The sequence below is a fragment of the Balaenoptera borealis genome, assembly GCF_965194805.1.
Source record: "Balaenoptera borealis genome assembly, chromosome: 2".
NCBI lineage: Eukaryota > Metazoa > Chordata > Mammalia > Artiodactyla > Balaenopteridae > Balaenoptera > Balaenoptera borealis.
In genome coordinates, this window is record NC_138867.1 from 8,245,687 (window position 1) to 8,272,566 (window position 26,880).

A 26,880-nucleotide genomic window follows, 5' to 3' on the forward strand; every position below is an offset into this window, starting at 1 on the left:
GATGACTGAGAATCTGGTTTCTAGGCACTTTTCAATATACATGGAACCTTCAAGGAAAGTCTGCAGGAGCTAGTTAAAAACGTGTGTGTGTGTGTGTGTGTGTGTGTGTGTGTGTGTGTGTGTGTGTGTGTGTGTTTCAAAGTCGAAGTTAGACTCAGAAGAGGTTGTCTCATTTTCATTCCAAGTGGTCCCTACATGGCAGAAAACGAAGCTAATTCTTGGATGGGTGGGCTCCTACAGGGCATCCACTGGGCACACGGGCCAGCTGGCCTCGGAGCCCGGAACCCCCATGCCCACGGTCCTGGGGGGATTCCTGTGAAGCCACTTCACAGGGGCTCTCCTGCTTCCCCACCTTGATTCTCAGCAACAAAATGTCAGCTCCCATTACCAGCTTAAATATTTTAAGAATGCTTGGTTATCACCGGTTTCTGTAACTAGTTCTGCAACTACAGCGTGGTGAGAATGATTCCACTGCAGAACAATGTATCACGAGGTCACTTCACCGGCAATAGTGCGGCATTGATGTGTCCCCCTCTTTTGGTCTTGTCGTGATGTGGTTTCATCATTTCACCATTTGTACATCAGGAAAAGGGTGAGTCTGCCCTGCTGTCTGCACGGGCCTGGCCGGGGTGCTTACCGGGGCAGGGCTGCGTGTTGCAGAGAGCCTCTTCCGTGTGCAGGCCCAGGCAGATGTCGCCTCCATAGGCGGGGGCTGGGTTTGTGCACGAGCGGGTCCTCATGTAATGTCCACCTCCACATGTCGCTGAGCACTTTGACCAGGAGGACCAGCAAGACCACACGCCATCCACTGGGAAGGGACACAAAGTCACACCGCTTCTGAAATCCACATCTGACCCACGTGATGTGGCTACAGAGAGAGTCTGCGCTGTGCGAACGCGCTGTGCGCGCCACTGACCATCACAGGAGGGGATCCAGGATCTTCCACCTGGCTTTTCACATTCCTCCCTACGCTTCTTCAGTTCCTCCTATTCTTTCAGGAAATGGTTCTAAGCATGCAAAATGCAAGCACGAGGATGACCAAGGAGTGCATGTACACCTGTAGTACAAAACCCAGTCCCTGGGAAAGACCATGAACCCGGTTCTGTGGTTGTTCAGGTGAAGCCCCAGCTAGCGCGACCTCTGCCAGCCACCCAGGACAGAACCAGTGTCTTATCCTCCTTTTGTGTCACTTGCAGTTTACAGAACAAACTGTGGACTCAAAGATTTCATGGACAGAGAGGCAAGGAGTGTTCTTAGCACACCATAGGTGCTTAACTGATTCATCCACAGAACACACACCTGTCCAAATTCACTTTGATTCAAAAGGTCTCCCCTCCATGAGATACTCACTCACCGTTCCTTCTTCCTCGCACTTACTGTTTTCATAAGAAAGAAGAAATAAATTATCTTATTGAATTGGAATATGACTTAGGAAGAAAGAACCATCTGCTATCCTTTGTCGGCCAAGGTCTGGAATCAGTTCTGAATCAAACACGAATTGGGAAAAAGGAGTGATGGAGAAAGACCAAGCTATTGCTCAATGTTGGGAATAAATTATGTCGGTGAAAGTACTAGTTAAACCAAACCACAGAAGAAAAAGGATCATTTCAACATGGGCTCAACTTTCAAAGCTTACTGCAAGTTTTGATCCACATTAGAATTGGAGATCGAAGTTTTCATTGATTAATTTAAGAGGTATTTTTATATTTCTCAGGTCTTCGATTTATTTTCAAACTTAATCATAATGAGAAAACTTGTTTTTAAAGAAAATATACCACCCCTTTGTAACTGTTTCTTGTGGACCCAAGAGGACAAAGGAGGAGTAAATGCATAGGGAGGAAAGAGTCCCAAATGAAGTAAAAATAGCCTATAACTGGCCAGGCAGCTGAGCATCCAAAGCCCCGAGCTCTTCCAACCCCTCTGTGTTGAGTTGCATCCTGGCCTGTGTTAGGAATTTTCTAGGAGGTGGGAGAGAGAATTGACATTTGCCCCACTCAACCCCCTGAACTCATGTATTCCCAAGTGGAAAGTGAGGAGGGCCACTTTGAATATTTTCACAACCCTGTATGGAATCTTGGCTTTCAAAAAGAAGATGAGGACAGAGCTATTTCAAGACACTAAGGTTACGCGTACATGATACTGCCTTGACCATCAAATCAATGAAAATAAAAACAGCCACTAGATCATGTTAATGGGATGTCTCGGACGTGGGCCTGAGCCTTGCACCCGAAGGCCAGGGCAGCAACCGAGCATCTGGAGAGTCTGTACATTCAGCCGATGGCAGCATGGACCTGTGTCTGGAGCCTGGGGAGGCGGAGTGGATGGAGGGATCCTGACTTTCCCATGTGGCATTCCCTCCCCCACTTTACAGGATGGATCCTCATCTAATCATGTTGCCCCAGGGGTCCGCTCTCAGCCCCCCGGGGAGGAGCCCTTCCACTCTCCAGGCTGGGGCTGTGGGAAAGACATGTCTCTGTGACCTTTCCCAGCCCCTCGGCATCGCTTGGCCAGGAAAGCTGGGTAGTTTGGAGGGAAGCATCTCCTGAGGCTGGAGAAACAGAGACAGCCGAGGAGGAGTGGGGCAGCTGAAGGAGCAGGGACGTTACTGAGTGACCCAGCTACAAAGCTGGGAACTGTATTTTCAGTTTAATGTACATGTTGATTCATCCATCCATCCATCCATCCATCCATCTATCCATCCATCTAATAGATGCTCACTAAGTACTGCTGCAAGCCAGTTCCTTGCTTAGGGAACTCAGAAAGTTGTTTGTACCAACTGAAAAAGATGCTCTATTTGCAGCGGTCTGTGCCTTTAAAACCAAGGTACACAGTATTTGGAATGACCCCTCATGCCCCACCCCTGCTTGTCTATATGGCCAAACCCCATCCGTCCCTCAAGACCCAGCCCAGGGGCAGCCTGCTCGGTAGAGCTGCCGTGATTCCAGCTCCATGGGTCCCCAGCTGACGTAGCCACTGCATCGTGTCATCGACCCAACCATACTGGGTTGACATTATTCACAGGATGCTTCCTCACTAAACTCTTCAGTTCCTTTCTGACCTGGACCAGGTCACTGTGTCTTTCTTTACTCAGTGAATAGCGCACAGCGGGCGATCCAAAAATGTCTGCTGAAAAACTGAATGAATAAAGAAAGGAAGATCAAGTAACCAACTGCTTATTTTCTCATCATTCAATAACCATCACTGAGAGCTATTTCGAGTGTGTGCCAGGCCCACGCTGGGAGCTGAGGGCACTGCTGTGAGTGAGATGGTCCTGCCCTCCTCGGGTGGTCACTCTGACAAAGTCAAAAGGCAGGATGCACAGCCAGAGGCCAGCACTCAGGATGGCCGTGAGGCACTGGGTTAAATTAAAGATCCTCTGACTGTGGGAAGGTCAGGGGGAAGCGATCAAGGTGACAGAGCTGCACTCAGAGCCGGGGCAAGAGGAAGGCACAGATGGTTAGAGCATTAAAGGCGACAGAGGAGCCTTCGGGGCTGTATTAGCAGACAACGCCCTGAGCGGGGGCGAGGGGGCTCCTTAAGGTCATTTTATTAACCCTGCGCTTGTGTGGGAATCCCGCGGAATGAAAAGCCAGGGACCAGGAGGAAGACCCAGACAGCACAGCTGCTGTGGGTCTCCAGGAGACGATGCTGCGTGTTCAGAGGACTGACCTCAGGAGGATGTAGACCCCTGTCAGCTGAGGGCACCAGCGACAGGCTTGGCAGGGCCCTGCGGGGCCACCTCTGGTAACTGTCACTCTGGTGAGGACTCGGGAGTATGGAGGGAGGTCAGTTCCGGGGGGCGCTGGGTGCATCAGAGTCTGGGAGGGACCAACCTCCAGTTTAAAGACAGGACACCTCTCTCTGGACCGTGGCAGCCCAGCCCACTTCTCAAGAGGTGCAGTGCTTGGGGCCACGATCCCTCAGAGGGGCTCCTGAGAATGCTTCAGTTTCTTTTAAAGCAGAAGTAATAGATGAACATAATCCAGCCTAGGTGATATCTGTCTTTATACCAATGCAGTTGGAAGATTATATCTATATCTATCTATATCTGTATCTTTATCTACATCTGTATCCATATCTATATTTATAACTGTTATATATCTACATCTATATCTACATCGATACCTATGTCTACACTTATATCTACATCTACATCTATATTTATATCTATCTATTTATCTACCACAAATTATGTCTCAAACATAAAGCCAGGGAAGCTGAGTGAGAAAGTCTTCCAAGGCCCTTGATGTTTCGGTCTTTTCCAGATTACTCGATCCACTCACCTGGGCAGGGCAAGATGTTGCATTCCTGGTATTCCAGCGAGGGGCCCAGGCAAGGCATGCCCCCAAACTTGGGCTCCGGGTTGTTGCAAACACGCTTCCGGTTGCGAATGCCCCTGCTGCAGTCTCGGCTGCACTGTGACCACGAGGTCCAGGCTGACCAGGCCCCGTTGACGGTGTGGGCAGAGTACCTCCCAGCACGCAGGAAATCACCAGAAAGGCCTGCAAGGGAAATGGCCAAAGCACGATTCTGTTAGGAACTCTTAGAGTAACCAGAGTCCAAACTAACTTTCATTCTGTAGCGCTGTCTGCTTTGCTTCTGCAACTATACTCTCAGATATCAGTGGAACACTTTTTACACACCTCAGAAGCACAAAACCAAATAAAAATAAAATTGCAGTTTGCGTGATAATCTCCTATAACTCAAGCTTCTTTCTCTGCAGTTGCTATTAACAGGGGTGCAACTAAGAACTCAATTTGTCAATGTAGCAAAGTCCTTATACAAGTAAGAGGGTTTTTTGGGTAATAGGTCACTTATTGTTCTGAGAAATTTCTTACAAAGAAAATACACCTTTCTCACTTCCATTGGGAATTCTACAACAAATTGTCCTTGTGCAATTCATGTTCATTTTGATGGAAATGCCTACTGACTTAAAATATGAAAAAATATTCAGTCATTTTCTCAAAGGTAGGCAGTGTGACACAAGTTTTAACAAAAAACTCTCAAGTATGCCATGAAGTTCTGGGGAAATGTGAGAAGGCAGATGTGTGAACAGTTCTATCCATTGTTAAGTTTCTTGGTTGTCTACTTAAAAATTCTGGCTCAGAAACCTAGGCAGATGCTCTTCAGAGAAAATAGATTAGAAACCTTTTTCTCTGATGAGAGAGTAGTTTGTGGTTAATCAATAAAGAACACACAATTTAGCCTCATTTCATGTGGTCAGAGGCAAACAAGTCCAATTTTGTATTCTCAATATATCAATACCAAAATGCATGGCTAGTCATTAGAACTTGAAGCCATTAAGACACAAGAAGGATGAAGTATTTTTTAAGCCATGCCCACAATATACTTTTGGAGGAAATATAAGAAGTCTTTTATAAATGTGTATCAAAATTTTTCCTTAGTTTATATCATTTAAAATGAATATTAGTGTTGGTTTTATATGTATCTGAGAATGGAAGGATTAAAAAATATATGTTCAGATAAGAGAATAAAGTTAAAGAAACAATGTCATTCATTTTCTCTGTTTTTACTTTGATGTCATAAGAAGTAAGTTCACAGCCTGCTCTGAAATAAGGGACTAAGTGATTGAATTGGAGACAGGGTTGTCAGATTTAGCAAATAAAATACAGGAAGCCCAGTTAAATTTTAGTTTAACTGGGCTCTTCTATGAACTTAGAGATAAGACAGAACACGTGTCCCTGGAAGCAAGTCAGTCCCTACAGAGTCGCTTACTCACCGTCGGTGGAGCAGCTGCTGGTTCCATCACTAGAACAGTACCGCATCTCAATTCTCTGCCTTCCCACTTCCAGCAAGTTTGGATCAGGCAGGCGGGCCTTGCACGTGTACCGAAATCGCTGCTCGTAGTGGCCCCCATTGTCAGAGATGTTGACAGGCGTCCAGGGTGTCCAGGGTGTGGTCTTCTTCAGCTCAGGGCATGGGTTGGTATTACAAGGCTGGTACTCCTGGCGGAGAAAACACATGAAGTATGCTTATCATACTGCAGAAATAGAGGCAGGGGCATCTTTCCTTAAGTGAAGGAGAGGGCGCTCTAAAACTTTAGGTCCTGACACCCACCAGCTACCCTGCAAAGTTAAAAGCACATTTTTTGGTCAAATTAGGCATTTAAGAGAATGTTTGGTGTTCAAGTTAACTGCAAAGGAATCTGCACAGTTTCTGCATCAACAATGAGAATGAGATAATAAATGTAATTGTATGTGAATAAAAATGGTGATTCCCCCCAAATCATCTTCCTTTCACTTGATAAGTGACCCAAAATGCTGAATATTTTGACGTTAACTTTAGCTTTTATTTATTTATTTTTAAGATTATAGTTAAAATGAGGGAACCAGAATTTGATTTTTGGACCTCATTATGTTCAGTCTGAGATTTATATTTTAAGCTCTGGATCGCAGATTCAAAGTGTTAGAATGGTAGCTTTCCAGTTGATAACACAATACATGATAACTTTTGGTCTATAAGAAATTTTCACAAGATTTCCCTAGTTAATACGTTGATGGCATTTTTCAGTCTCACCTCCCTTCCCCAGTACCAGATACCTCCATTGTAAGCACAGTGGGGAGGACCCTGGCAAGTGGGACACGCCATTTTTGGGCAGTGGAATTTAGGAGTATAAATTTAGGTCTCTTAATCTGGCAAGAATTTTAAACATTATGTCTCCAGAAACACGACCAAATCTAAGGGGCACAGGGTTTGACCTTGAACATAGCATTAGATGTTTCATTAGAGGGAAAACCCACAACATATAATACATTCAACTATGGCCATACTTTTAAAATAATTTTATTAATGTTAAACATACATAGAAAGGAAGAGTTAAATAGCTTTCTAAGATTTATTATGAAAAAGAGAATTGTTTTATCCTCCCCCCATCTCTTTCAGTTGATTATCTAGATACTTATCCCTTAGAGCTAACAACAAGAATTTTCCAGTATCAGGCATTGTCCATTAACTGTGCACTATGGGAAAAGATTTAGCTCTTTATTCTTTAACCCTTTACCCCTCTCCCTGTGTCTCCAGCCCTGATGCAGCCTTCCCATCTCCCATCATCTTAATGTAGTTATGCTGCACTTTTGGTTAGATCCAAATCCAGTGTTTGCACTTATCGCTAGATGAACACTATCCACAGATGACTGGTGCAGAGAGCTGATTGGTTTCTGTCTCATGTCCAGTTCCCTCCCAGTCTGACTCAAGGACTCGCCTGGTTTGTCAGGGTTGTTGTCAAATTTCTATGAACTTGTCATGAACCCACTCCCCATCAGGTATTTGGACACAGTAAGAACTGTGTTGGCTGGTTTATGCTTTGAAAATAAAAAAATCTCGGTAATATTGTATAAATGAATTCTGGTAGGAGAGAAAGTAGCCATGTGTATCCACACCAGAAGCTTTAACTGGAAGCTTGTTAAAATATTTATTTTGTCATGATTCTAATTAGTCTAACTAGTTTTCTTTACGCAGGGTCTATCTTTTAAAATTTTTTTACAAGGGACAATACTCGAGGGTTCTTCATGTTTGTGACTTCATACGCTTCTAACAGAAAACATGTAGAGTAATCATCACCACGTTCCTGATTTAACACCTCTTGCTTCCCTTCCCTGGCCCACACTGATGCTCTCCATCCCCACACCAACACACACTGGAAAACAGATGATTTCATTTTCCTTTGTTTACAGCACGTTTTATTATGGCATCTTTTGGATGCTGCCTTTTAAGTGAAAAAATAACCCCAATGGATGCCATAAACTCAATCATGTGAAATACTAGACAGAACATGTGTGTGCTCTTTTTCACTGGAATGGAGACCACGTAATAGGAATGCAATCGGCCTTGTCTGGGACCTTCCAGGCCCACTGTGTGGCAGCACTGCCAGCCCCAGATTGAAAATGCCATATGCATTCCCTTCATCACTCTGCGTCAGCCTGGCTGGGCAAGTGTCCAGGGGCGCCTGGCTCCTTGCCTAAATGGACTTAAAACATATGCTGTTTATGGACCCCTGCTTTTAGCATTAACAAGTTTGACATCACCTACAAAATAGTAAGATCCCATGTCTCAGTAAACAAACACAGAGGGTCCTCCCAATAATTCTGAGCTTCCTTGCACTAGAAATTTCACCTCTTCTATGGAGATGAAGTTTTTTTTTTGAAACAGATGAATAGAAAATATATTTTAAAGCCTGGGTTGGCCTCTGTGTACTGGTAAAATGCTCAGAAGGGTGGGGGGATGGTGGCAGCTGTCACATGTCCCAGAGGCGGGTACACCTCAAGGGTGAAGAAGATCAATTCAGGCCCATTAGACTTAAACCTCTGATAACAAAGTCTGTTCTTATGTTCCATTAGCTCCTCACTGTACAAAATCCAACAGGAGTCTCAGGACCTCTCCTTTCAACTGCCTTTTAAGATTTGATTATGATGCATTCAGTTAAAATATCAAATTATGAAATACTGAGAAATGGTATGACTGATCTGTTTTATATTAATGACCAAAATTATAAAGTGGTTCAATTCAGTGGTGAGTAGTTGTATGGCTTAACTGAGCCTGTATGCTCCAATTTACTGAGGAACTGCTGCTATAAGTAAAATAGAGAGATGGTGACAATCCAAGCAAACCCAGATTTGAATGGAACTTGAACAGCATTATATTTGATGCTAAAAAGAGAAATTATTTTACAAGGGATTTCAGGGAGCTAATTATTATACCTGTCACATAGGATTCTTAATCTTCTGGTGGAAAATATTAGATAAGAATGGTTAATAAATCAATCCCACTGCTGCTATATATCCAAAGGAATTAAAATCAGGATCTCAAAGAGATATCTACACTTCCATGTTCATTACAGCATTACTCACAATAACGAAGATATGGAAACAACGTAAGTGTCTAGTGACGAATTAATGGATGAAGAGCATGTGAGACAGACAGACAGACAGACAGACACACACACACACACAGTGGAATATTATTCAGTCACGAGAAAGAAGGAAATCCTGCCACTTACAATAACTTGGTTGGACCTTGAGGGCATTATGCTAAGTGAAATAAGTCAGACAGAGAAAGACAAATTCTGTATGCTCCAACTTACATGTGGAATCTAAAAATGCCAAACTCAGAGAAACACAGAGTAGAGTGGAAGTTACCAGGGGTTGGAGAAAACGGGGAAATGTGGGTCAAAGGGTACAAACTTTCAGTTATAAGATTATCAACTTTGGGGAGCTAATTTACAGCATGGTGATTACAGCTAATAATACTGTATCATATACTTGAAAATTTCTAAGAAAGTAGATCTTAAATGTTCTCACCACAGTAAAGAAATGATAATTTTGTGACAGGACGGAGGTGGTAGCTAATGCTATGGTGATAATCATTTTGCAATTTATAAATGTATCAAATCAACACATTGTGCACCTTAAACTTACACAATGTTATGTTCAATTATATCTCAATAGAGCTGGAAAAAAATAAAAATAAAGACAGCAGCCGATGCAAGGACAAAAAAGAAAAGAAAAAGGTCAAGAACAACAAAGGAAAAAATAAACATGTTACTACATCAATTTTAAACAGTTCTCCTAACATGTTGCCTATGTTTTACATGTCCCAGTCAACAGTGATACAACCATCCATTTGAAAGTTTAATCTGGAAACCTGGGAGGTACCTGCCTGTTCTCCCTCACCTCTAGGCCAAGTCCTATAGATACGGCCTCTTAGGCTCCTTCTCTCCTCCCCATCTTAACTGTCTCTTTTCTAATTCAGGCCACCGTCCTCTCAGTCCTGTTTCACAGAATCAAAGCGTGTATTTCACTGACATTTAATTGTGTATTTATAAGTCTGCCTCCACAAACAGACTGTAAATTTGTGAAGAGCAAGAACTTTGCCATATTTATTTTATATTACCAGTCCTAAGTACAATACTATAATTTTTTGGTGAATGGATAAATCAATTCACAAATAAGCCCATTCTGGTGGAATCTGCATAAATCTGGGGAAAAATTAGATGGTTAAGCAGGGCCCCGTTTTGCTGTTTATTTTTCCTTTGAGAAAACTAAAATATCTTATATTCCATAGGTTGAAAGTAAAATAGATGGTAACAATCCAAGAAAAATTTTGATACCATGTGTTTAGCACAAAATAAGAAAATTACCCTTAAAGTGTTTGCCTCAACAGCTGAATATATGAACTAAATATATTCTCGTATGGAATACGTATGGTTTCCATATGTAGTTATCAAATTCTCTTTCAGTATTTAAGTTGTTACACTCTGAAACAGAAAGCCATTCTGCACCAGAGGAACAAGAGAGTAATGCAGCTGTGCTCGCGAAGGTACCAAGGTACTGAAGCATATGTACAGAGGTAGATCTGTGATCCCAGGAGCTTGAGGAAGCAGAGCCCAGATTGACAGGAAATCCTGGAAATTAGTTTAGTGGTCCCAGCAAGGAAGAGAAAGAAAAGGGAGACAGTGCATTCAAAATTATAATGCCACGGAATGACTTCTGCTTCCAACCAAGATGGGGTAACAGAAATGGGATGAACTCTTTCACCAAGAATAACTTTAAAATACATAAAACAACAGTTCGTAAGACATCGGACATTAGGCAACGAAGGTCAGAGATCACCAAGTTTCGGAACCATGAGGTGAGCTCCGCAACTGACCCAGCCTACAAACTTGAGAAGGTTTCCAGATGATGGTGGAGGAAGAAAAGACCCAGGCACAGACTAGTGACTGGGGAGACAGAACTGGGAGGTAAAGGAAGCCAAAGGGGCCGGGGTTCTCAGCAGGAGAGGGCTGCACAAAGAAGAAACTCCAGTTATGCACAGCTCCCCCGTTAGGTATTCAGCTGAGTAGAAACCCGTGAACGTATGTGTATGAAGAGACTACACGTGGGTGGGGAGAGACCCACCTGAAAAGATCAGAGGGAACAGTGCACGCCACTCACATAGGGCTGGGAATACTGCTTGCTCCGAAGAGCCAGACTGAAAAGCTTCATAATTCTCCTCGCATCAGTTAGGGTACCAGGAAGGGTCTTGTCTCCACCATGGGGAAAAATCACCCCAGACTAAACTCTGGTCTGATATCAACTAAAGAGATCCAAAAACCAAAAAGATCAAACTAGTTTCACATAACTTGATCTTGTCCCAAAGGAGAGCTCTTGCATAATTTGGGGAATACAAAAGTGTCCAATGTACAACAAGGAAAAGGTCACAGTGTCTTACATCTAATCTAAAATTACCAGGTATGCAAAGAAGCTGCTAAAAAAACACAGCTTACAATGAGGAGAAAAATCAGTCAATTGAAATTGGCACAGAAAAGCCACAGATGACAGGATTTGAAGTGAAGAATATTTAAAACTGTTATTATAACTGTATTGCATATGTTCAAGGAGCTAGAAGAAAGACAACCTGTTAAGTAGAAACATGGAAGATATAAGGAAGAAATAAAATCAACTATACACAACATTCTATGAGGTCGACTTTAATCTTATATAAAAAACCAGACACAGACATAAGAAGGAAAGAAAACTACATGTGAATATTCCCCATTAACTTAGACACAAAAGTGCTTAACAGGATTTTAATAAGCAAAACTCCAAACTATTTAAAAAGGTCAATAGCTCATAATTATGTAGGGAGTACGTCAAGGGTGCAAGGTTCATTAACATTTAAAATTGGATCAAGGTAATTCACCTTATTAACAGTCTAAAAAGTAAACCCAGATGGACATCTCAATAGGTACAGAAACGTCATTTGATAAGATGCCCAAACCCACTCCTTATAGAAACTCTCAATCAACGAGGATAGAAATAAATTTCCTAAATCTGACAAAGGACATTTATTAAAAACATACAAGCAACATCTTAAAGGTTAAAGCCTGCATGCTTTTTTTAAAGCTGAAGAATATAAGATCAATATAAAATATTAAGTCTGTCTCTATGTACTAGCAATGAGGAATCATAAATTAAAAGAATGCCATTTACAATGCTATCAAAAATATGAAATACTTAGGAATAAGTCTCATAAAATATGTGCATGACTTGTACACTTAAAGGAAACTTAATCTTCTAAATGATCTATAGAATCAATGCAATCTTAGTCACAATTCCAGAAGGCCTCTTAAAAAAATAAAATTTGACAAGCTAATTCTAAAATTCACATAGAAATACAAAGTATCTATCAATAGAATAGCAAAAGCATTTTGCAAAGAAACGACATTGTTGGAGGACTTACACAGCCTGACTTCAAGATTCATTGTAAAGGTACAATAATCAAAATGCTGTGGCATTAAGATTGAAAGATTGAGCAAAGGAGTGGAATGAAAAGCCCAGAAATAGACCCACATGCATATGGCTTATTGATTTTTCAAAAAAGGTACAAAGGCAATTTAGCGGTAAAAGCAGTCTTTTCATCAAATGGTGCTGGAACAATTTGATATCCATATGTGAAAACCTGAACTTTGATCAATAACTTGCTCTACCCATGATAATAAACTCAAATGGATCATAGACCAATATCTAAAAGCATAAAATGTATAGAATAAAACTTAGCAGAGTATTTCTGTGACCTTAGGTTAAGCAAAGATTTCCTAGATACAATGCCAAAAGCATCAGTCATAAGAGAGGTAAAAATAAGTTGTGTTAATCAAAATCAGAAACCTCTACTTTTGAGAGACACTCACTGTTAAGAGAATGAAAGACTAGTCACACATGGGAGAGAATATTTGCAAATCAGTTATCTGATAAAAGGCTCATACCCATTATACATTTAAAAACTTAAAACTCAACAATAAAAGAAAAAAACAGTATAAGCATTGTCAAGTGTTATGGAGAGACATTTCATCAAAGAAGATATACAGATGGCAAAAAAGCATATGTAAAATTATTCAACATCTTTTTTTTTTTTTTTTTTTTTAAGAATAAAAGTAAATTAACACAGATGTAGGGAACAAATGTATGGACACCAAGGGGGGAAAGTGGGGTGGGGTGGTGGTGGTGTGATGGACTGGGAGATTGGGATTGACATGTATACACTAATATGTATAAAATGGATAACTAATAAGAACCTGCTGTATAAAAAAATAAAATAAAATTCAAAAAATAAAAGAATAAAAGTAAATTAAAACCACAAGAAACCACCACACACTTATTAGAACGGCTAACATGAAACACAACAAAAGAAACCTCGAACCTGACAATATCAAATGCTGACGAGCTTGCAGAGCAACAGGAACTCTCATATCCTGCTGGTAGGAATGTAAAATGACACAATTGCTTTGAGAACTATTTGACACTTTGCTAAAAGCTTAAACATACACTTACCATATGACCTAGACATTTTCCTGCTAGATATTTACCCAAGAGCAAAGAAAGGATATGTCCATACAAATACTTGTATATGAATGTTCACAACAGCTTTATTTGCAATAGCCAAAAACTGGAAACAATGCATATATCCATCAGCAGGTAAATATCTAAGCAAATCATATCCAAATAAGAGACCACTCAATAATAAAAAGAAATGAACTGTTGTTATATTCAACATAGAAGAATCTGTAAAGAATTGTGCTGAGTGAAAGAAGCTCCCCAAAAAGGAATGACAATGTATAATTCCATTCACATAAAATCATGAAAAGTGAAAACTATGTAGAATCAAAAAGATGAGTGGTTACCTGAGACTAGGGAGGGCAGGGAGGTATATGAGGGAGGGGTTACGAAAGGGAACAAGGAAACTTCTGAGTTGATGAACACATTCATTCTCTTGTGTTGATGGTTGCATGGATGTACATATTTGTTAAAATTTATCAAATGTTAAACATGTGCAGTATATGGTACACCAGTCATACCCAATAAAATATTAAAAACTATGTGGTCACTGAAAAACAATTCACTTTCTAAAAAATGGCGGTTATTTTGCTAATTTAGAAGTGATATTCAAAACAGTTGTGTTTGCACGTACCTGCACACAAACTAAGATTACAATTATTTTATGGCATTCATGTTGGAATATTTGAGACCGAATGTAACTACTAAGTATTTGTAGATAAATGTTTCATAAATACAAAATGTGCATGATCAAGCCAATTTTACCTGTCATCCCACATCCCACATTGTATGATAGAAAATGTTATTTTCTATCATGCAATCAGCCAGTGTAGCAACTGCCTGTTTAGCCTACAGATACATGTGCATCAACTGCATTCTTTTATAATCTTATTCCTCTTACAATCAGTTTCTTTAGCTTCAGTGCATTTTCATGCTGCTACAGGCCTTTGAACATGAAGGAGTTAAAATGATCTTCCATGGGGTTTGGAGATGTTTGTGAGTCACAGGATGGCTTGATGGAAGGAGCACTCAGCCCCAAGGCCACCTTCTAATTCACTGTATAATCCTTGGCAAATCTTTTGAACATGTCTTAATCCGTTCAGGCTGCTATAACAAAATACCACAGATTGGGTGGTTTATAAACAACAGGAGTTTATTTCCCACCATTCTGGAGGCTAGAAGTCCAAGATCAGGGTGTCAGCATGGTTGGGTGAGGGTCCTCTTCCGGGTCACAGATGTCTCTTTGTATCCTCACATGATGAAAGGGGCTGGCTAACTCTCTGGGGCCTCTTTTATAAGGACACCAATCCCACTCACGGGGGCTCCACTCTCATGATCTAATCACCTCCCAAAGGCTCCACCTCCTAATACCATCACCTTAGGCATTAGGTTTTCAACACATGGATTTTGGGGGGACACAAGCATTCAGCCTATAGCAGAACACACTGCAACAAACGCCAAATGAAGGGTTACACAGGATGATCTCAAAGGACTTAACAAACACATTTTGCAATCCACAATCTTGCTTTTAATTTAGTCGGCCAACCCAAAATAAATTTTCAGTGCACGCACTTGAATCTGGTTCATAGAAGGTAAAAAGATTTGATATCGAAAGGCTACATGACAAACAGTCTACGCTAGCTACTTTGAAGAGGGGATGCTGATTTAGAGATTTTAAAGAATATTCTTGTTTTATTTCCATTACTATTATTAGTCATTAAAGGCCCAATGAAATAAAATGGAAATACTCTTTAAAATGTGAAAGCAATATTGGAACAAAAAGAGCGAATATTTTTAAGTAGAAAATCCCACTGTTCTATTGCAGTAACTGCTTGCATTTCAGCAGACCTTCTCTGGGTAGCTACAGTCCTCTCTTTGGCCACGTTCATAAATCTTTACTGTATCACTTGTTTGCCTAAGGGTCTCCAAAGCCTGCAAGCTTTTTGAGGGTAAAGCCTGGGGCTGATGCAACTTCCTTCCCCATTTGGGTGACTGGCAGCACTTCTGGCTCCAAAGGGGGAGAGGATTGAGATGAACACCTCAAGCGCTTTCAAATGGGTGCATTTATCAATACTTTCAACAAGCAGTCAACCTGCACTCTTCTAAGTGCAGAAAAAGCAGCAAAATATTCCTCTGCTTTCATATTAGAAAAAGATGTGTGTGCCTGTGTGTGTTAGATTATATGCGTGTGTATATCTATAAAAATGGAGCTGGCTTTCCTCCTTACACATACTTTTAGGCATTCCTTTTTATAACACTGTAGAAATCCCAAGAGAATAAGAAAATCAGTGCTGTCGCGGGAAATCTTTTTTATTATAGAGGCTGTGATTTGTGGGCACTCTATAAACTTACATCTCAAATGAGAAGATCCATTTATTTGGTTTATTCTCTCACTATCATGCCCTTAAATTCTTAGTCCCTGAGAGCAAACATCAAGAATTCAGTTATCTTTTTTTCTGGCAAATACCTTGCAACAAGAGGAGAAACTACTTTTAGTTAGGAGTGAAAGCCTACCATTGGGAAAAATGTGTCCTTCTCAAACTGACCATTGAAATGGGTGACCTTGAGCAAAAAAGTCCACCCTTTATTTCCATTCCTCCATTTTTAAAGAAAAAAAATGCTTAACTGTAATATACTTGCTTCAGAATATCTGGACATATTTTAAGGGTTCTTAGGAGGAATTTCGGAAGAACAAGAGTAAATAACACAAACCAAACTGACGTTGTGTCATTTAAGATTGAGGCTTTGAAAGGACAACTCATGGGGCGTTGCTTTTACACTAATACATGGGGGCAGTTGCCCTGGATTCTTTTAAGTACAAAAAAACAATGGTCACTTGCTTTCTTACTAGAAAATGATCATGTGTGTGTGTGTCTCACCACCTCACCGCACATATACAACTGTAGAAAAGCGTGGCTTAAGAAAAGAAAGAAAATACTCCCTATAATCACAGGATTTGGATGGTATGGTTATAGTCATATAGTCACATTTGTGTGGGCTAAAGTGGCTTAATTTCTTGGCAAGAAGATGCAAAATCAAATTAGAATAATGGAGTGGTTATGGAAAATTCAGTCATGAAGACACAGGCTAAAACCATACTCATGGTTTGGGCAAAGCCTAATTAAAAAAATTAAATGTATTAAAAGCTGTTACTTAGCAGCCTAGGCAACCGTTGGTATTTTACCAACACTTGGTTATTAGTCTGTGGTTTGATAAGTAAACATTTATTTTATATATAAATTAATTTCTAAAATAATTTGTTTTGTGCTTTTGAGAAATGTATTAAAAATAAATGTGAGTCAGATGGTGTTGATAAATATATACAACTTGTTTTTACCTGACCATTGACTGCAAAATAATTAAATACCATTTTCCTCTTTTAGATAATTTGGATGCTTTTATTTTTTCTTTATTCTGCTTGTGTAGCTAAAGGAACGTAGGCCAAAACAGAATTGTAATGTCTTTTTCTATTTGCTTACTCAATTGGCAAAATTCCTAAAGATATCAGTTTTCTTCTGCCTTTCGTCAGGCAGGGAGGGTTGAGTAGTCGTCCTACCTGGAGCCTTGGGAGTAGCTGGTCTATTTGTCATTAGTCACCTCCACCCTGATTCCTTGATTATGGCACAGCTATGACCTTAAGGGTGATCTGACAGTAAGCACCCACTCGCAGACTCTGGTAGGCAGAATTCTCACATGCCCCCAAGAGCCCCATCACCTGGGTATCACATCTTATGTAATCCCTTTCCTGTGAGTGTGGGTGGGTTCTGTGAAAATGATGGCATAGTGAGGTTCCTCCTAATCTAAGACCTCCTTGTAGTGGACAAAAGAGATTCTCCTGCTGGCTTTGAAAATGTTGGCTGCCACATTGTGAGGGGACCACATGGCTAGGACCTGAGGGCAGCCAATAGGAACTGACGACATCCTCCTACCTACAGCCAGAAGAAAACGAGGACCTCAGTTCCCGAACTTCAGGTCACTATGTTTGAGTGAAATAATGTTGGGTAAATATCTTTTGTTTAAGGGCATGAACAGAATTTAAGATGGTGTTCTGCTCCTTCCACGGAAGAGCTTTCCCTAAAGTGTATCTTCATGGGGTGCTCATGGTGCTACAGAGACAAAAGCATCTGTTGTCAGGAGGGACTGAGAAGCCCTGGGTTCAACAGAGTTAAACGGGTTTCATCAAACCAGGAGTGCTCAGAGCTGACCTTGGAGCCCTGTTTTTAGAGCTTCTCAGGGAACCAGAGTGGAAGAGAGGGCACCTTAGCAAATGCTGTCAGAGAGGATGTTACCTGGAATCAAACGAGTTCTCAAAAGGCGAGAGCAGTTTTCTCATCGGAGGACTGATGCTACCATCAACTTCATTGATTCAGAACTGAAAATAGGGGTGTATCCCCAGAGTTCTGAAGTTGTATGGAAGTCATCCCTCTCCTGCCAAACCTAAGCAGGATTTAAAAGATTGAGGATGCAGTCCTACGTTCATAAAATCTTTAGCCCACTTGACTCCATGTTCTAATCAGGAAAGCCATCTAGAATATCCCTCTCCTTCAAGTCTGTTGGTGGGCGGCTTCCCAGAAAGTGTATGATGTACAGGGAGCTGCACTTCATTTGTCTTCCTCCTCCAATGACTTCCAGTCTGAGTTTATTTATAAGTGGGCTAATCAGTTCTTATTGTGAGACTCTCTGCTCATTTCCAAATTCATTGCCTTATGTGATAACCAGGAGAGGCCACCAGGTCTTAACCTTAACCCAGGGCCTCATCTTTCTCATCTGAAAAATGGGCACATAAAGAAACATCATTGGGACCTCCCTGGTGGCTCGGTGGTTAGGAATCCGCCTGCCAATGCAGGGGACACGGGCTCGAGGCCTGGTCCGAGAAGATCCCACATGCCGCGGAGCAACTAAGCCCGTGCGCCACATCCACTGAGCCTGTGCTCTAGAGCCCATGAGCCACAACTACTGAGCCCATGTACCACAACTACTGAAGCCCATGCGCCTAGAGCCCGTGCTCCACAACAAGAGAAGCCACTGCAATGAGAAGCCCGCGCACCGCAACAAAGAGTAGCCCCCGCTCGCCGCAGCTAGAGAAAGCCCACGTGCAGCAACGAAGACCCAACACAGCCAAAAATAAATAAAAATAAATAAATAAATAAATAAATAAATAAAATAAAAAGAAACACATCATAATTATCGGGGAGTGTTAACAAGATAAGGTGTTCACAGTGATTAGCAGGGATCCTGGCATATGGGGCATCTTTGGTCTGCACAGAAGCCTGGAAATGAAGATGGGATGCAGAACGTGAAAATATTAGGGGTTCTGCAAAGTTGGTCACTAGCAATCTTGAGAAATCATCCTCTGTCCAAGAAAATGCGGATGGTCACAAAAACCCCTAATGATCCCAGCAAGGTTACACACAAGGGAATGGATTTACCTAACTGGCAAAAAAAAGTTTAAACTTAACTTGCATCCAAGTTTCCATGTACATCATTTCACTCCCTTGGTAATGTGATCATCCAGTAGAAAATTATCTTCGAAATTTGTTCTTAACTGAGTTTACATGAAGCTGACTTTTTATCAGTTCACATTGCTTAAATAATTAGTTAAGGTTTCATGTCCTAAAAGATAGTAGTAGGAGCATTTATTTAATCTAAAATTCCTACACCATGAATGATGCATTTGGAACATTCACTGCTAGGGTCAAAGTTCTTCTGTCATTTCCTTTCACCAGTATGGAAATGTTCAGAACTCTTGGGTATTCTTTTGGCTCCCTAAGCTGGGATCCCATCATTTAATGGATCTGGGAAATGAAAAACACATATGTTTTATCAACATCTTTGCTTAGAATTTAAAGCACAAGGAACCCTTTTTTTGGTCTTCTTTTGGCCAATTTACCTTGGGAAATTATGTTCCTCAAATAAAGTTGTGTAAATGACTTTCTTCTTATAATTCAGATTAACTACGTTTCTATTACCTCATGAATCTTTCCTGCCAGAAATTATGGGTAATGTCCTAAGTACCTACATTTAAACAATTATACTTTTGAAATTAAAAGTCAAAGTAATATTGTACAAATGATGTTTTCAATGAACAACACAGTCATGAAAATAGAAGTATCATGTTATCCATCCATCCATCCATCCGCTCATCCATTAATCCTTATTCCAGTAATCATGTTGGAGCATCTATACCTCGTGCAAGATGCTAAGCTACATCCTCAGGGGATCTTAGATGTTAGTGGTGAAAATGAACGGGGGAAGTTCAAGGTAGACATGTGAAAGTGCCATTAAGTCCCACACCAACTATGTGTTATGGGAATTAAGATGCAGGGGGGACTTAATCTTAAATCACATGAGGACACAGTAATTGACACTGTGGCCAATGCCATGGGCCACTGGGCCTGGGGTTCTGTGTCTGACAGACCGACCAGTTTTATACCGAGGGGTGTATTACTCCACCCAACAGCTTAGCTGCCTTGAGCAACCAATTCTGGCTAAATTATCCATGCCTTCATAGTACAGTGTCACTGCTAATACAAAACAAACTTATCCAGTGCAATCTTATCCACTTTAAGAAAAGTTTCAAGTTTTGACTACAGAAAATAAAAAACCGACAGGTTAAAATATAAGTTGCCAAAAGAGCTGGGTATGTGTCCGTATTTTTTCTTAATAAAGTTAAAATTCGTTATGCCCCAATTTTATAAATGTTCAGAATGTATGCACAGGGTCCCAGCAGCAGGCCTGATGAAAAGAAGAAAGTGTGACAGTAATCTGCTCAGGACTGTGGTCACAACTGATGGCCAAGGGTCATTCCAAGGCCTGGGTGGTGTCTCCAGATCATCATTACTCTACTGGCTTTCCTCTCAAAGCTGGGAGCTACATTCACAAGAGACCACCAATCTCCCAGCAAAGGAGACTCATTTCAACCTGAGGATAAAGGCGTTGCTCTCTCTTGGTTGAGTACAATCTCAATGCGGTAATATAAATATATAACGACTTTCCTCATATCGTTTTCAAATAGACTATCACAAAAGTGAATGATGTTTCTCACATAAACTATCACAAGAATGAATAATCTGTCTAAATGAAGTAACAACATCATAACACAATCATTTGTCTAAGACCGCTCTGGATGGATTTATTTCTAAGATTTATAAACTTCTCTCCCAGAACTTAATTTAACGGTTTATTGATGTCTTGGGCTTATAATTAAATTTATTTATTACTGACAATACTATTAACGCATTCGGTTTGTTGCTGTTGCTGTTTTCCAGAGCCTAAACACATTTCTCACATTTGCTTGAATTTTTTTTTTCCGTAACCTGAGTTTTCGGGCACAGCTCTGCTGTCTTATGCCCCCTCTTCTCGTGGTCCTCTTTCTCCCTCCCTCCATCTATGTGATATTCTGGACAATGGATCATTAAGCTGATTGGAGCACAGCGCAAAGAGAACAGCCAGAACTTGTGAGGGCTTGGGAGTCTGTGCCACAAGGCTGGACAGCAAAACCTTGGTGCACACCCGCTTCCTAAACGTGGCCCGACCCTGGCTGCCAGCGTTAACTGTGGCTGCTTTTCCGTCGACGAGGGCTGCGGTAGAATTAGGACATTCTAGATGTTAAGTTCGAACTTTAAGTTAAACAGTTCTGGCCTTTAATATACTTAACATGTGGCTATGATGCCAAACAGTTTACCTAGAAGTTTGCTATGAAAAATAATTGTCCAAATCAACTTTTAAAGACGGATCTACATTATGGATTTTCATCTACTTAAATATAAGTTGAACATCTATAAATTCCTAATATACAATACAGTGATCAAATTATTAAGTGGGTAAAATTCCGTCAAATCCATATATTTGTCAAAGATATTTATCCTGACGTAAGTTGTACATTCCTTAGATTTTAGCCATACAAAACTTTCCCCCAGTTGTCACTATATAAACACACTTGTATGTGTGTGTGTGCATGTATATATATATATGAAAATAGAAAAACTTATAATGGAGGTCACTTATGTGGAAGTTCCTATATGAAGATTATCTAAACCAATAAATGTGGTTACAAGTCTCTTGTTCTAGAATGTTGCTTCTTTAATAAAGCAGGGATGCTTCTTATTTAAAGTTATCTTTCAGGACTATAGAAAATGTCCCAGTTAAAATATTTAGGATTCTGTACTGTGAATGACTTTAAAATTCATTTTTTCTCTTCTAGGAAATATTGTAAAATTTAAGCAAGACTACTGACTGCTTTCTGCTTCAATTTATATTCATTTAGGCAAAGAAAAAACCATAAGGTGGCTGAATAAAAATGCCTGTTCTTCCAAAATATGACTGAAGTATCTCTAAATTGCTTAATTTTCCTACAAATATAAGTATATTGAATAAGAAAAATAAGCGGTACGTTAGGGTCACTATAGACATCTAAGTTTTCTCTTATGTTGTGACAGAAAAAAGTTTCGTTTTCTTCTTTTAGATCACTCCTCAGTGTTAGAGGTTATTTGGCTTTATTATACCATGAAAGGTCCTAGCCCATATTCAGACAGAACATTACGGTCAGGGGAGTGAGATGTGCGGTTTTTTTCAAACAAGAGTTTATATGGGCAGGCAGGAATGACACCAGCAGCTAGAAGCCTAAATTTGTATTAACATATAGAATATGCAGTTATATATGAAATATATATATAATCTCACAAAATTATAGTCAAGGTCGTATACGAGGAGGCTCTACCGTAAGACAGTTTGAATGGTGGAGGCGGCAGCCTCAACAAACGCTGGCTAATTAGTGTTAACTGCATTTCCGTGACTCCATGTTACCAGCAGGATAAAGCCCAAGGTGCTCAGCTTTCCAGACTCAGAAAATTAGATCCACTGCCCTGGCTCAACCCCTCCCATCCTGTGGCCTTTATCTGAGCCATGTGGCACTGTCTTAAAGACCCACAAATACATAATGTGGCTTCAGGCTTCTCTGCCTTTGCTGCTGCTGCCTTTACTGTAACATATGATTCTCCTATATTTACCTGAAAATACCACTCCCTCCTTCATGTCACCATTGTGCCCTGGAAAGTAACAGAGGAAGGATGCAGGATCACAAGGACCTGCCTGCACAGGGGTGTCTCCAGTGATTTGTGAAGACACCTGCTACCTAGTTCTCGTGTTCTGTTTCTAGCTCAGCACTGGACACTTGCTGCTTGTCACACAGCAGAAGACCTCCCGGCCCTTCCTCCATCAAATATGGCACTAACGGGGTCCGTGCATCTGAAAACCAGCCTTAGCTCCTGTATTTTTGATAACTTTTCCTCAACGGTCCACAAAATCTTTAAAAATACGGAATAATCTTTCAATCAATAAACAATACACAAACAAAGATCAAGCGGCCATGGTTCAAGTGGGGTAGGGGCCAGGAGCTCGTCCAGCTGAGCACCAGCCCTGCCCCCAGTGCCACCTACAGGGGCTCAACGTGGTGTCCTTTGCCAAATACACAATAATGTCTGGCCTACAGCTAACGACTGGCCATTAACTAGTAGCCCCTGATCTTTGAGACATAGGTAAGTGAGGTGGCAGGAATCCTTGGGATAGATCATTCCCATCCTTGACCTGACAACTCTTATTTCTTTGCCTTGTTGCATTGAATTGGCCATGATCTCCAGAATAATATTAACATTATCAGTGCTGGCAGGAATCCACGGCTTTTCTTTGACTTTAATTGAAAAGCTTCTAACCTTTCACCATTATGTGTGATGGTGTTTGCTGTATCATTTTAATAGGTAGCCTTTGTAGGGTTAAAAAAGCTCCCATCTATGCTTTGTCTGCTGACTTTTTAAAAAACTGTTATGAATGAGTGTTGAATTTTATCAAACATTTGTTCTGCATCTATTGGAATGACTCTGACATTCTTTCTTCTTAATCTTATTAATATAAAATACATTATTTATAAGATTCTCCATTTGATCATTATAAATGTCATACTATGAATAGGAACATATAAGTGCAATGTAAATATTTATATATGTAAAATTTATATGTATACATAAAGTCTGATGAATTAAGGTTGCACAATATGTACACTGCACAAAAGAAGATCCTGGCAAAGGGGCATGTGAGGGCTCAAATTCAGCCTGCATCTTTTCCTAAGCCATGAGTTTTGGCAGAGGGCTGTCTGTCCCCAGAGGAAGGAGCAAAAGAACATGTTGGCTGCCTGCCAAGACCTGAGCCTAGGCCATTGTGACCCTCAGAAGGGGAAATATGTACTACTTCACGCAAAGGCACCTTACAGGTTAGCAGTGCTTCTGGGGCTCATCCATTTCTAGCCCTCGAGGTCAACGTCATTTACCAAGCAACTCAACCACTGGATATCTTATCTTGGGAGAACTTGCTACAGGGTTCTCTCACCTTTAAACAAATTGCCCCTTTCTGTCTACTGCTCAGAATCCTTGCCACCATCTCTATGAGCTGGCACCACTAGCTCTGATTTTTAATGCCTTTCCCCTACTCAAAGAGGTGGCCACGAGAAAAGGGACACAAATGTTTAAGTGAGGGAGAGAGATACAAATACAGCTTAAAATGATGAAGACCTGACTCTTCTTGCAAATATGATGATTGTTTGGGGACCTCTGGAGAGAATGCTTGATCTCTGCTCCTGGTTTAGATTTGTGACAGTTCTCCCTTCATCTGAATTTTGCCAGGGCCTTTCACACAATTCATTGAGCAGCTAGTTTGTGCCAGCTACCGAGAAGGTGCTGAGGGTGCAGGGCTGAGCCACAGAGACAGGGCATCTGCAGCTGGTGGCTTGGAATCTCACAGTGTTCTCCGCAAAGTATCCCCAACCCCCTGGGGAATCTCCCCTCTCTAGTGGAGAGGACCACAGAAAAAGCATCACCCAGCTTTCTCGAAATTCAGGCTTACCAATGATTTCACCCTGGTCCAGTTACAAGGACATGACTGACAACTTAAAACTGTGCCAAGCAAAGTTGTGTCTTCCACTGAGACATAAATAGGATGTCTGCAAAGTGCCAGATTGTAAACCTTTTTTTGTTTTTTTTGGCCGTGTCTCTCAGCATGCAGGATCTTGGTTCCCTGACCAGGGATCGAACCCGTGCTGCCTGCAGTGGAAGTGTAGTCTTAACCACTGGACCGCCACGGAATTCCCAGACATGTCTTTTATAACACTAGTCCCTTATCTTTTTTAACTTGAGTACATACGCTGAAAATTAATTAAGATTCCTTTCAAACAAATGAGGCAAAACCCGATAAATGTGTAGTAAACTCATAGCCACACCTACTCAGAGGCCTCCCCTACACAAATATTAATCTAAAAGCAACAAAAGGGAAATTGTAAGTTCTGCTAAAGAACAAGGAACAATGAGTACTGGGAAAAAAGTTACAATTTCTACTGATTATATATTTTTTTGCCAAGATCTCAGTAAAAGATAGAAGTGAAGAGTCAGAATTTTAAAAATTGACAATTTGTATCAGGATGGAATTGGATTTCCTTTGGCCAGATTCCTTTCATTATGCGGTGACCCCTGGGTCACTTCTAAGAATAATATGATGTATGAGCACCAAGGATGACAAACAAGACAAGAGAGAGCGGGAGAGGCCCTGAGAAGGTCATTTAAGATATATGCACCCAAGCAAAAGGCTGCCAAATCCTCACGAAGGCACACACATGGAATGATACCTCCTTAACAGCCCCAGGAATTGGGGTTTACAAAATATAAAATCAACCCCAATGGACCAGAAGTATTTACATTTCCAGTTTCCTGGCTGTGCAGGCTAAAGGACCCGTTTGCTTCAACGAGATCCACAGTGCATGGAAAACATAACAAATGCACTGGAGATGCTTAGGCAGATCTCTATTCCGCAGGGTAAACGGTGGGAGCTCCTCAGTGGATACGTGGGGGGTACCAGAGGCAAGGCCCCCCAACGTGCCCCCTCGGGGAAACGCCAGGGCCTCAGCCAATTCTAGTGCCAACCCTTCCTGTTGGAGCAAACTAATGGGGACACCATTTGTATTCGAAGTCCCATTGAGCACTCGTCTTCCTAACTCTCAGTCACCCCTAAAACACCCAACTGACTTCTCCTAAAATAGTGAGGTGGGGCTTGTCCAGGGAAACCCATCCCGTGTACAGGGGGCTGAAAATTGCAAGCTTGCCTCCTTGCATCCTCTGGACACCGGTAGCTTATCTTCAATATGGCACTGTCTACCAGGAGTTGATGTTATGGGGTTGTTAGTATTTCTCGTCCCAGGCTGAGAGCTCCTTGAGGTCAAGAATAGCAACTTACCCAGATTCACATTCCACCCAGCCTACATCCCAGGCTGTGGCTCATACTCATGGTTGCTCAAGACTCACTTGTCGAGGGAATAGAGCTCGACTCAACGTTGACTGTGAGCATGAAGTGCACCAAGGGAAATAATGCAGCATTTGACTAGCATGCAGGATGATGGTCTGCAAAGAGCTCAGGGCCGTTACATTTAATTCCTTATTTACAAAGGAGAGCTCCAATATTGGAATCTGTGCAACTTTAAAATATTAAATTCAGATTTTCTTTTCTAATTGGGTGCTCTGTAATAGTCATATGTACTCAAGTCTTGCCTATGGGGGTCTGATAAGGTCTTGGAAGGTCACTGCCAAGTATAATCTAATATCAAAACCAATTTTAATGAACTTCATACACTATTACTGCAGGCATACTGGCTTTCAGTGCTAAATTTGATTCGTTTGGAGCAGCCTTGTAAAACTAATTAGGAAGAATTCAAAATAGTTTAAGAATATGAACAAGAAATGAAATGTTCATAAGCTAATATCATGGAAAGAAAAATTAAATGTGAACGAAAGGCAGCTCCATTGGGGTATGAAGAGTCTCTGTGAAAGAGTAACCACAAAATATGTTCCTTTATAAGAAACTGTAAGAAAGAACCAAAGAGTAGACAAAAACAATATAATGCACAAGAATGATCACTTCGTTTGAAAAGATGTTGCTAACATTTTGCCAAATTGCCATCATCTTTTAAAAAAATTAGTACATAAATTTAATAACTAGTTTCATTTATTCATTTTCTTACACTCTGCTAGGTATTGAGGATACAATCACAAATAAAATAGATATTGTCCTTGACTTTAAAAATCTCAAATATCTTCTTTTGTGGTATTAATAAGTTTAAAAACAAATTAATTTATCTCATATTAATGTTATGGAACTTTCCCCTTTGAAATAGGACTAAACTCAAGTTTCTATGACATATTTGGGGGCAACACTGACCTTAATTTATGTTTTTTTAGGTTTAGAAGCACGTACTAAAGTTGAAATAACGATTGTGGGAAAGTAGCAAATTTCAGAATAAGGACTATACACCTACACCCCCACACAGATCTGCATGCCTAACGTCAGGTATGTATTTACAATTAGATGGCTGCTTTTAGATAGTAAAATCTAGACGATTTTTTTTTTTTTGCTGTAAGGAAAAATAATTGAAAACATGATGTGGTTTACCTGCTTGAAATCACTGATGGATTTATATTGTGGAAATATTAACACAAGAAAGTTATCCTAGCCCCAATTA

General features: G+C 40.7%; 1 protein-coding gene across 7 annotated transcripts in view; it reads right to left on the reverse strand.

The window, feature by feature from the left end:
* SEMA5A (semaphorin 5A) overlaps window positions 1–26,880 on the reverse strand; it is a 506,976-nt gene that overhangs the window by 46,560 nt on the left and 433,536 nt on the right. For all 7 annotated transcript variants that reach the window (XM_082382606.1, XM_082382605.1, XM_082382601.1 and 4 more), the window contains 3 exons: window positions 5,741–5,966; window positions 4,284–4,502; window positions 638–808 (listed from right to left, as the gene is read on the reverse strand). In XM_082382606.1, the coding sequence (XP_082238732.1) occupies window positions 638–808; window positions 4,284–4,502; window positions 5,741–5,966 (616 nt within the window). The remainder of the gene's footprint in view (window positions 1–637; window positions 809–4,283; window positions 4,503–5,740; window positions 5,967–26,880) is intronic.